Consider the following 12,690-nt stretch of genomic DNA (forward strand, 5'->3'; position numbering starts at 1 on the left):
TTATTAGTCAGCAGCAAAATCAAAACTATTTACAATGTGCAAAGTACAAACTGTGGTGGGCCTGTCCTACAGTGGAAGGCTAAAAGTAAAACTATATACAACTAAATCTCAGACTCGCTCTCAGTCGCCGGCTGCCCACTGCCTGCACCAGCTGCCCCAGCACACCCAGGAATGACTGGTTGAAGGCAGCATTCTGGGCCATCTCCTCCCGCTGCAAGGCCGCTTCATTCTCTCTTGCCTCGCTTGAGGAGCAACTGGATGTTCTCATCATGCTGGGTGCCGGTTCCGCTCCTCCTCAGCCTGCATGTCCACAAGTACGCTTGGAAGGTCCAATTTTCTGTTGCTCCTTTTCCTCTTGCCTAGACCAAAGACAGAAAAGTGATCAGAATCAGCTTTAATGGCCAAGAAAGTACACAACATACACGGAATTTGGTTTCGGCTGTTGGCGTCACACTAGGAATATGGAAGAGAATAATAAAAAATAAAGAAACTATAGAAAGAGGAACAGGGAGGAAAAAGAAATAGTAGCAAAATTAAATAAAACAATATATACAGAAATTTACAGCTAGACTGGAATAAACACATTAGCAAAACGATAATTGCTATAAACACAGTAGTGCAAAAGCAGAGAATGCTGTTCATGGTGAAAAAAATGCTGTACATGTCCATTGGAATACTGAGTATTGTACAGGTGTGTAGGAATGGCTCAGCTGTTGTGAAATCCTAGGGCCAGTAACCTCCTAAATTGATTAAATTATTTAATTAACTATCAGAGAATTACTGGACCAGCTCTCCATCCAACGGGTCCGGTTCCCGCGGCCCATATGGTACAACCCAGATGGGATCTGAGGAACGTTTTTAAGCTGGTAAGCGAGAAAATTCGCCGAGCTTCTAACTGCCTCCATCCAGACGCCTATCCTGCTTCCACTGATAACTAACTCAACTGAGTAGCCACTTTCGAATGGTCAAATTAATTACCAGTCACGCCTGTTAACGGCAGCTTTTCTCTCAACGGATTCTGTGCTTGGTAAGTTGCTAGGTTTAAATTTAGAGGTTAAGGAATGGTTAACCCCAAGGATAAGTTTAAAAAAGGCCACCCTCGGCCCCAACGACTAGGTAACCTGACAGAACCTGGTTAGATGTAATGCACACAATAACCTGACTTTTTACAAACTGAGAAGATATATAGGGTTAATTCATCATCGTGATAAAAATAAATAGAATTTCCAATCTGTTAACTTTAATTGCAGGATAAATGTTTTATTATAATTTCAGCAAGGGCGTAGCATAAGCTCCTAAATCACAACACTCAATCAAACATTAATATTCTTCCAATTGCTTAACTTGACTCATAAGTGGAACTATGCTTTTATATAAGAGAAGTAATAATCACCCAGACTATGTAATTTGGAGGGAGAGAGCAGACGGGGTGCACAACCGGCTGCTCACCTGAAGACTGACGCCCCGCTGGGGCTCTGCTCCAGGGAGGAGGTGGAGAGGGTTCGGTCCAGATTTACATCTGCTTGTATCCATTTTTGTTGTTTGGGCCAGTAAAAACTTTGTTAATCCATTCTGGTGTTAATCCTTTGGAAATAGTAGAGTTCAGTAATGTTGCTTCAGTCAGCGTTATTTTTAGATCACAGTCTTTCGTAATCCTCAAACAGTGCAGAAAGAGCACTCCTTCAGTCCATAATTCCAATAGAACGGTTATTCCTTTGCAGATCATGTTGAGTCCCCCGTCCGAGTTACGTGGTAAAATCCCCTCTGCTCAGAGCATTTCTACCCTGGATTGCAACGAGTGACCACCTCGCAACGACTCCCAACTCGTGTCTCGATCCACTGCAATTTATACAGCAACTGAACCTTTTGCATATGCAATGACTGCACACTTAATTAACATACGTGATGACAGCATCCATCACCCTCCGTGCACTGCTCCCATCCACTGACCTCGTGGCCTCTGCGTGCTCTGGAGGAACTAAAACCATCTATTCTGGACTGTTTCGCCAGCCCCCCCCAACTCATCCTAAGACCCCTCCATGTTTGAGGAACTGAAACTAACTGTTTGGACTGTTTGGACCCTTCCACTCAGTCTCACCTCTCTATTAATGTATTTGTTCCATCTGCAGCTCAGAGCAGGCCTCTGCTCAGGAAACAGATGTCAGACTCACAAAAATCCCTGACGTCTATTTTGAGCTTAATAACCTTTACTGTGAACACTTGACCCCAGTTCACCTGAGCTCTTGACTTCTCACTTCATTACTAAGTTAAAAACCTTAGTTTAACAGTAATCAAAACTCTTTCTAGAACATCTCAGTTTCTTATTAATCAAAACTCTTAAAAGCATTTCCATTTCATAAAGCATTAGTTCCTCATATTTGTCATATCTATCAAAAACATCAGTTTCCCTGGTAACCAAAACATCACTTTTCACAGTGAGTTGCTGTCCTGACTTAGTTACTTCTTAAACAAAGATTATAAAAATAGGTATTTGAGTTAGCTTTAACACACTTATTAGGTTATAGCATGAATCAGTTATAAATCACAGGTTATAATATCACAATGTTCCCTTATTTAGCTGTTATTCTGCCAGTGTCTCACCCTTGTGGCTGATTCTGGGATCTCATACCTCCATGTTTCGCAACACTGTTTATTAGAGAAGAAACTGTTTTTGTGTCTGGAGGTTTCTGTGTACAGGGATCTGTAGCGCCTGCCAGAGGGAAGGGGGAAACAGTTTAATGTCCAGTGTGAGTGGGGTCTCTGATGATGTTTTCTGCAGTCCGTACTATAGGCTGTAGTCTGTTTCTGTCCTGCTGTGTGGCTGATCCAGAGGTGCACAGGACAGATTGGATATCTGCAGTGTAGAACTGGATCAACAGCTCCTGCAGCAGGCCGTGTCTCCTCAGCTGTTGTAGGAAATAGATCCTCTGCTGAGCCTTTTTCAGGATGGAGTGGATGTTTGTCTCCCACTGCAGGTCCTGAAAGATTGTAGTACCCAGGAGCTTGAAGGACTCCACAGCTATGATGTGATGTGTTTAGCCACCCGTCCATTGATTTTCAATCATGATCATGTCTTTGATAGTTTTACTTTAATAAATTTTTGGCACTCTTTACTTTAACTGAAGCACAAACAGTACCTCCTCCACCACAACTAAAAACAACGTGGTGTGAACTTCATTTCATCTTGTGCACATTTTGGAGTTACTAAGAACAGCTGTGTTTTCTTATTTCTATGTACATTTTCATTCAGTTTCACAGTTACCTAGTGACTATAAGAAGAATGGTTGCAATACTACATTGCACGAGAAAGTAAATTAATTATAGTGACTTGCTTGTTAAGTCAATGGGAAAAAAATGCAGCTGCATGTGTTCTGTTTATGTATCACTGTAGCTACATGTAGCTTTCATCAGGTGTTCCTGAGCTGGCTGCTGCACAGTTTGCATTTACACCTGCCTGAATTCTTGGTCATTGGTCTCGCTGTTCTGATCATGCTTGCAGGCATTTACACCTGTAGTAACAATAATAATGCGAAAATCAACCATGCTCTCTGTTTACCGTGTCTTACCGGTGATAAGACGTTGCTGTTACGTGCTGGAGGTTGATGTTGACAGGGTCGGTGTCCGAGTTGGTACTGGTGTCGAAGCTGGTGCTGGATAGGAGCCGCTGCTGGTGCTGGAGAGGAGGCAGGGGAGCTGGGGGCTCCGCGACGGAGGTGGAGTAGGCTTCGCATGTGGAAAGGGATTCTTGAACAGAAATAAACATTCACCCTAAGTACACGAAAAATACGACATTGTAACTTGTGAAAAAAATAAACCTTTAAGACCACTAGCTTAGTTCGTCATGCTGACTGATGTATTAGCTTCTGAGAGCTCAACGTTAGAAACAACAGCACGAGATACAAGCGGAGCACGGAGCTAGCGCTGATGGCTAACTAGCTAGCGCTGATGGCTAACTAGCTAGCTTATTGTCTGCTACAGGAGACAACAACGTTACTTTCTAAATATACTTGTTTGCTTAAAGGGAGCTTGCCACCAATGGGATAAATGATGTAAAAGTTTCTTGAAGTCACAAAACACTCACCATTCTCGCACGTCTCCAATAATGCAGCAGCTGAGTCTCCCTCCTGTTGCTCGCTGGTGCGGTGCCAGTCAATAGCTTCCATTAAACCTCTTCCAACACCTCCTGGTTGACCCATGCCGGCCGCTGTGGTCCTTGGTGGACCAATAGTCATTTTTGAGCTTTTTCAGCTTCTCCCTACGCTGCTTCTGTCCTCTTTATATACAGTCTACTGTATATGTGGGCGGCCATCCGCTCTGAGACCTCCTGATAAACTTTCTCCGTCCAGCTCCCTCTGTATTCTTCGGTCCGCCACCAAGGACAGAAAAGTCTCGACCTCTTCATTCACCCACTGTACAGGTCTGGCTGTCATATTAAAATTATGAAGAACAGAGAGTTCCGGGAAGAGCAATGCACACCGCTGTTTAGTTTTTTTTAAATGCCAGTTTTGTTTTCGTGCTGGAGTCGCTCTCATGTGTCGTCACTCCCTGTCCAATCAGTGGCCTGCACTATGTAGACGTCACATCTCGGCTCACTTCATCTCACTTGGAACCTCAGACGAGAAGGTTGGGAAAATCGTGCCTGATACCGTGCACTAACCCATATGGAAACGCTCGCAAACAAAGACGAGCCGAGTAGGTGCTTGTGGAATCGCGGCTTTACTCTCGACCAGCACGTGTACCATAAGCACCGTGAAAACTACAGAATTAAACAGAATACAAAATGCCTCACTGTAGTATCACAAACAATTAACATATAAATCATGTTCACATCCAATACAAATAAACGCAACTCATCTGATAATAATGGCGCTAATTTAAGTGTTAGCCATCAGCTAGCATGCTCTCCAGCTCGACATACACACGCACACGCCGCTGCTCGGAGCTACGAATACAGTATAACGAGGTAAATCACAATGTAAACCCTTCCTTAATACAATTCAAATAGATAAACGTGATGTATAACTACTGTTTTTAGAGTTTTTTAACGTTTCTCCGACGATGTGTGAGCACAACGTTGTTTAGGAAAAGACACGGGAAGTTCGGCGTCACAGAAACCGCAGAACAAGAAGAAATGCTCACTTAACAAAATAAAAGCGGAACAGACCACAAGGTGGCACTGCAGGACTACAATGTCTTCTTAATACATAAACAATATTGTGCAGGAGAATAATAACACAATTTATCTGACATTTACAGTTTTAAGTCTGATTCGGAACAACGATTGCTGCTTTGCTACTGGAACAATGCAGAATTCCCCACTGTGGGATTAATAAAGGCACATCATATCATACACATATATTGTATTGTATTGTGTCAGTGCTAAAACGGCTGTATCGAAGCATAATAATTGAAAGTTGACTAGAATAGAAAAGTGTACAAGGAGGAAAAGGTTCATAAGCAACAGGAATGACTGCAGCTTTAAGAGGATTGTCAAAAAAGACTAGATTTTGACATCTGTACGATCAGCCAGTAAGATCATTGATCGTTTGGGCAGTAAGCATCTGCATCATGATCCTCCTCAAACTGCAGCTTAAACAGTGACTGATCTGGTATAAATTCTCTCTAGGTGTAAAATGAATCACAGCAAAGCAACAATCTGTACAGTGTCTGGCTTTAGACATCATTTTGAATGAGGACTAATCTCCATCTGAGTAAAGTAAAACTGATGTTGTAGCTGTAAGGCCTTTATAAGTTTGAAATTGTATGCTTTTGCCTCCATTATTTCCAGTTAGCAGGCGTTTTGCCATAACAGTTACTGTACAATACTACACATTACAGTGCCATCTTCAGGCCAAAAAGAGCATCTTATAAACTGAACAATGAAAATTCATTGTCTGTTACAGTTTTTAAAGGCAAGGGCACAGGTATGCAATAAGTTACTACAAATATTTCTAGTTTTAAAAATGACTAATATCAACAATAAATACATTTGCATATCAGAACTTTGTCTCAGTAAGCAGAGGCAGAGCAACAATTTGGACCATTCTGAACTAAGTCGTAAATGACAAGAACTTTAAATGTTAATTTTAGTGCTATGTACCAGTTCTATGCATAGCTCCTTGTCTGTGTTGTGTTTTTTATATCTCTATATCTCCAGCTAACATGTTGATGTTTTATAATCTCTCGCAAAAATGGTTGGTTACACTTTTGTCTGTCAGTTGTTTGTAGCAGAATAAAACCAAACCAAGTTCAAATCAGCTCAGTGCTCTCTGAGGTATCTGGTATATAGTGTCTTACAGACTGATTTCATCATGTCAGGTGAGAGGAATACAGGCTAAAACAGTTTTAAAGCAAGTACTTACCAGAAGTGTAACTTGGTGCATGGCTGAGGTGTGTGTCCAGAGCGAACACACTCCTCCTTGGTCCTGTGATTGCAGAACTCTTGAACCTGAGCTCGACCACGAGGATGGAACTTTTCCACGATGGACTGCTCCTTGGCAGTGCTGGTGTTCAGCAGCTCCACAATCTCTCTGCTCACCTGGAAATAAAAGCATTCACATGATGCTGCATCAATCATCACATCTCCAAACTATCCTGCCTCGGTTTGAAGATGGTTCCAGTGCTGAAATATTCCTCTTCTGCAGGCTGGGAGTCTACTTCTACAGAATAATATAAATGAATTAGACATATAAAATAAGTGATTGCATAAGTACTCACCACTTTAAAGTGACAAATTCAACTCACGTGCAGCCAGTTGGTGCTAAAAGTCACACAATTAGTGAAATTAAGATCATCTGAGTTCAGTAAATGTGTCTCAGTGATCGTAGTATAAAGATACCTGTATTTAGAAGAATCCTTCATATAACTATACCATCAAAACAGTAGAGCTTCACAAAGCACTCTGTGTAAAGGTTACTGAAAAGCTTAAGTCAGAGGATGAACACAAGAAAATGTCCTTTAGAAGGAAATAGCAACATAAAATACAGCTGCTACACACTAAACACAATATTAGAAGTTGTAAAAAAAAGTCTGAGATTTCAACCTGTTGAGCTTTATAAAAGGAATAAAATGTGAAAAAATCACCTCAGATTGATCATTTGATCATTTAAAGGCTGCATCACCTGAAAATAATTTCAATTCAGCTCATTTTGAGAAATTTCCAAGACCTGAAAATCATGAAATGTGACATTCTTCAAGGATGTAACGTCATCCACACGTGAATAAAAGTTTTTGTTTGTTTTTTTATTTAATTTTTTCACTCTCAAAGGGGTGAGAGTGGATGGAGGGAGGTTGGAGGGAGGAAGATGAGGAGAAGGGGTCGGGCAGATAAAGCTAGATCGAACATCCAGCAGCCTCATTCACCTTCAACCCGTGTTTTTTCTTTGGGAAAAAACGGCGCCAAAAGGGATATTTCTTCTTCTTTTTTTCTTCTTCTTTGGCGTTTTCTTCCTCTTTCTCAAGAAACTGTTCAATTGTTTCCTCCAAGTCTCGCTTTTCACATTCCATCTCCTCTCTAAGCTTCTCCAGATGCTTGAGCTGATTCTTCCACTCTTCCTCTCTCTGCTGGTGTTGGGTCTCCTGAAGCAGCATCTGATCTTGGATGGTGGAGACCGTCACAGACAGAGAGTTGTTGACGTGGTTCAGCCTCTGGATTTCTTGAACTTTCTTTTGGTCTTGCAGCTGCTGCTCCTCTCTCACTTTTGCTAAAGCCTGCTCCATGTTCTCCTTCATGACTCTGTTTTTTACTTCCATCTCCTCTTTTTGCTTCTGGAGGATGCTGAGCTGATTGTCTTTCTGCAGTTCCTGGTGCTGCTTCTCCTCTCTCAGTAGGGTTAGTCTGTGTTCAATCACAGTTTCGCTCAGAACCAGCTTCTTGTTGGTGTCCTGCAGCTCTTTATTTGCTGTCTGCAGCTTCTCGTTCTGCTTCTCCAGTTTGTTGTTTTGCTCTCTGAGTCTGGTCTCTGTGAGCATTTTGTTAGCGTGCATGCTCTTCATTTGCAGCTCCAGATCGAGCTTCTCTTTCTTCAGCATTGCATTTTCCTCCTGAAGCTTTTTATTCTGCTGTCTCAGCGTTTCAGTCTCAGCTCCGAGGTCTTCTGTCTGGACTTTTCCATTCTCCTTCAGCAGCTCAGAAAGTCTGAGGATCTCCTCGTCTTTCTGCTTTATCTCATCGTTGTAGTCCATGATGTCTCCCCATGACATGGACTCGCTGCTGGAAGAGTCGTCCTCCTTCAGCAGCTGCTCGTTGTTCTGGACTTTATCTGTCTCCAGCTCTTGACATCTCTTCTGACTTTTTTCCAGAAGGAACTCTAGCTGGCTGATCCGATAGCTGTCGGCGTCAGCTTGCTGAAGGAATCGCCGCTTTTCACTGAGCAGCTCTTTAATCCGACGGATGGAGGCGTCCAGGGATTGCTGCATCCCTGTGAAGTCGGAAGCTCCATTCTGATGTTGAGGAGGACCATTAAAACCTCCTTGGCGTCTGCTTGAGTTATGTCTGTAAGACATGCTGCTTGTTCGTAGTTTGTCGACTGCTGATCACTATCCGGTGATGCTAGTTTCTCTGCTGGCTCTCGACTGATTTCTATCTTTCCGTTGTGCCCTATTTAAACACTTTCCCATCATCAACTGTGATGTCACACTCTAACATTCTAGACTCCTCTTTGTTCTCTCTGTGTATATATATATATATATATATATATATATATATATATATATATATATATATATATATATATATATATATATATATATATATATACACACACACACACACACACGTATTCTCCCTTCACAACCCATTGAATAGCACCAAATACATCGCTCTATACTTTAGATTTTCCGTTTCTTCAACTGCTCATTCAGCTTTGACAGTGTAGATCTATTTCAAATTGCAGTAAAGACACACTTTAGTAAACATGGTGAGTCACAATGAGTTATTGACAGTAGCCTGTATATAGCAGTTTGGACTCTCACAGACCCTTCCAGTCTTCTACTTTTCTACTTCTATTTACTTCTTACTTACTTCTATTATGCTGCATCTATAACCACAATGTTTCATATTCACTTACCAGCCTGGAGAACAATGTTATCACAATAAAATATGGCATAAAATCAAAACAGTGCTCAATTAATTCTCTTTATTTTACATAAATTACATTGTTCCAAGACCCAATGCATCTTGTTCATATGCATGTCTGCAGAAACATTTTATGCACAAACTGTTCAAACCCAATCAACTTCCTGTTGTATCATGCAAACTGAAGAGGACATCAGTGAAAGAAATAGAAAATGTGCCTCACAATATATATATTTTTGTACAATTTATTACATTAATTTTGCAACAAAAGTCAATACCTGTATTTCAATACACTGTACACATCCTTCACCCCAGCTTTCAATCAGAGAGATGTGATCAACCAGGTGATGAGAAAACACACACATACAGACACGCACAGTGTATCAGGTATGGTATGGCATAGCATTCAACATAAATTAAAAAATGCACAATGACATTATTGTTCTGCCAATCACCACTGCTGCTGTACAATTGCTTATTGAAGTAGTTTTTTTCACTTAGAGACAAAGTTTGATTGGACAGTGGGGATGTAGCATCACAAAAAGCATCATGGAGGCGTCTAAAGGTCCATGAAGAGAGTTACAATGTCATGGTGAGGCCATTTACTGCCACATTGAAAAGAATGTGTTCATTGCTGTAGTTTAGGTGAAGCCACAGTTCTCTTACTTTTCCACGCTGTAAATCCATACTGGTAACTCCACTCCTCTGTTACCTCAGTGGTAAAGACAAACTGACCCAGCTCTGTGTATTGCTGGGAATGCTTCACACCCCCACATTCAGGGGATAAAAATAAATAAACTGCATTAAACTAAATAAAATTGAATTGAATTCATTTCAAAATTCAATCCAATTATGCTAGTTTAATCAAAAACATATCATAGTGGACAATTTTGGTGGCATCTGATTATTGAATATAACAAAACATCAAGGATAAGATGAATTCACAACTTCACATCCATTTATATGTTGATCCTATTCAACTGTTGTGGCAGCTTGATTATGTTCAAACCATAAACCTCCAAAACAGCCAGGCATGAAAGAATATTATGCAATAATTGAAAGAAGCTTAACTGTGTTTGAAATTTAGGACAGATTTGAGCTGGTACTGAAAGTCATTACCACCAGACTTTTTAGCTTGCAGGGGTTATATAGCAGAAGTGCAAATACCACTGCTTCATTGTGTGCAGTATACGGCCACATAGTGGTGCAACTCACACCAAAAGTTGATCACTTTTTTTCTATGGCCCATGATGATTTAAAATATCTAACTAATTAACAAAAATGACTTCAACATTATTTTCCTAGGACAAGGCAACCAACATGAGGGATGGCAGACATTTGCAGCAGATGTTGGATTGTCCTAAGCTGCCACTAAGCACCACTGCATCCTTTTACAACAAAACATCCAATCCAATCATTAATGGATTGTAACAAGAGTGAATGTTCTGTATGGAACTCATTGAATACAGGATGCAGGTATAAGGCTGCTGCTGGCTGCTCCTGTCTCCTACCACACTCAGAATTTCAACTTTTTCTGAGGATTTGGAAGAATGCAGTCTTCCTAGTTGTGTTTTCAGTGAATTAACCATTTTAATCATAGTTCTTGCCTCCCTTCACACAAATGTCCCACTATAGCAATTCTACCTGTCATTATTTTGAGGAAACATGAAAGCTGCATCTTTCTCTTAGCCACAGTGTTTTCCCCTATAGCAGAAAGTGTGGTGCCTCTAAACTGTTATATCTACAGAATGTGTTGGATAAGCAAGATCAGTTACATTCCAACTAAACGCATAAACGATTAAATGGAAAAGTCAAGTGCGTTAATGCAGTGAAGATATCTCTGTCCAGCCTTGCAGGCTTATAGCGTCCTGAACCTTGTGTTATGGACCAAACATCACAGCCTTACAGTGCATGTTGTGAAGTATTGTCTCTGATGTTCCTAACCTATAACATGTTCACAGAAATACAATGTGACATCATTCCATCACCAAATCATTTGTTTAAAGACTGGAAACTCAGGGTGCAAGCTTATCTTAACGAGAATCTGCTGTGTAGAGGAACTCAAGAACAGAATCACTGAGGCTCTGGAGAATGTTAGACACGACATGCTGCATCAAGTGTAGCAGGAACTCCACTACCGACTTGATGTGTCGCGTCACAAGCACCGCACACATTGAACATTTGTAATAACTTTGGAACATGATAAAATTACCATCCCACAGAATTTTTCATTGGAAATTTGTAGAATAAATTCACAGTTCAGCATCCAGATGTGGCTGATCTGAATGCTGAACTGTTTAAAGTCACCATTACCACTGTTCATAGCAAAATCCATAAATTCTAAATCACATACAGATAATATGTGGTCTTTTCATATAAGACACATTACAAATTGCATCACTAAAGTCATCATTCAGTTCTGTGACTGTTTGAACTGCACTTGTTCTTCTGTTGTATTTCTGACAGAGCAGCTGTCGGTGGCAGATCTGGACTAATAAAAGACGTGTCGTTACAACCTGTACCCACACATGCCAACAAACCAACCACAACTGAGATCCTATAGACTTTGATTTAAACTGCAGACAAAAAATGACCTATGAATACTGCTGGAGTCAGTGATTCAAACAGCTGTTTATCTATCTATCTAAATACCAACAGGTGACCAGACAGACAGTTACAGTCAGTGTTAGCAACAGTGCTTCAGACAATATTCAGATCTGCTCCCTTTTCTGACCTCACTTTGTAGGTTGGAGAAATAGAGTGAACTGTTGGCTATTCTGCTCATTGAATTCATACATCTTAGAAGAGATACTTCAAGGTAAACTCTTAAGCAGTTACTATAAATATACATGTACTCACTCCAGTTTGTGACATTGCTTTTGAAAGCCAAGTTTTTTTCCCAGTGGAGCACAAAGTCTGAATCCTTTCTGAAACGATTAGAATACTGAGTCATGTGATCGTTGCTTCAGTCTGGTTCTCCATCAGCATCACATCTTACTGAGCTTGTGGGAAGTTGATATAGACAAAGTAAAAAGATAACCTTTTTTCTCCCTCAAACGCAACAAGTTTACTGTTCGACTTTACCATTCAGCTGTATAATCATTAGTAAGAAGGCATTAAATTATCTGATAAATGTGGAGCTAAAGGCTGCACAGACAGTATGTTGATATTCCAGCTGATGTCTACAATACGCTGCATGTCACTGATGGCCCTGCTGCAGCATTCTTTCACTACTGAGTTGATTTCATGAGTCATGTAAGGCAACAGGCTGATAGCTGACAGACAAAAGTCATCAAACAGAAATAAACAAGCCAAGCAAGATGTCTAGTGTAGGTTCAGCTGCACATATATGCCAGTCATGATCTGTCTCTTAGTTTGATCTTCTGCTCTATTGAATGTGACTCATTGCTGGTGTCCAAAGTCAGGGAAAAAAACATACCAAGTCCACTGACTTAAATCTTCATGCCAAGCTTGGCTTTCTGTAGGAGAGACAGACAAAATAGGTGTTTAGTGTATTATACCATCCATCCATCCATCATCTTACTAAAAGCACAACCACACTGGATGAATAAGAGTAGGGAACATTTATCAGTTCATTTGAGCATACATTCTCC

At 40.7% G+C, this 12,690-nt stretch overlaps 2 protein-coding genes across 2 annotated transcripts in view; both read right to left on the reverse strand.

Annotated features, from left to right (window-relative positions):
* Window positions 1-6,110: 6,110 nt before the first annotated feature.
* Window positions 6,111-8,607, reverse strand: LOC129347458 (golgin subfamily A member 6-like protein 22). The gene has a single exon (XM_055004834.1). The coding sequence runs from the start codon at window positions 8,503-8,505 to the stop codon at window positions 7,333-7,335; it is 1,173 nt and encodes a 390-aa protein (XP_054860809.1). The 5' UTR covers window positions 8,506-8,607; the 3' UTR covers window positions 6,111-7,332.
* Window positions 8,608-9,122: 515 nt separating this feature from the next.
* The window catches only part of LOC111565066 (formin-2-like), a 75,911-nt gene continuing 72,343 nt past the window's right edge, over window positions 9,123-12,690 (reverse strand). Inside the window, exon 19 of the mRNA XM_055004464.1 lies at window positions 9,123-12,555. Coding sequence (XP_054860439.1) covers window positions 12,529-12,555 — 27 coding nt within the window. The 3' untranslated portion in view covers window positions 9,123-12,528. The remainder of the gene's footprint in view (window positions 12,556-12,690) is intronic.

Source organism: Amphiprion ocellaris, chromosome 18 (assembly GCF_022539595.1).
Source record: "Amphiprion ocellaris isolate individual 3 ecotype Okinawa chromosome 18, ASM2253959v1, whole genome shotgun sequence".
Classification (NCBI taxonomy): Eukaryota; Metazoa; Chordata; class Actinopteri; family Pomacentridae; genus Amphiprion; species Amphiprion ocellaris.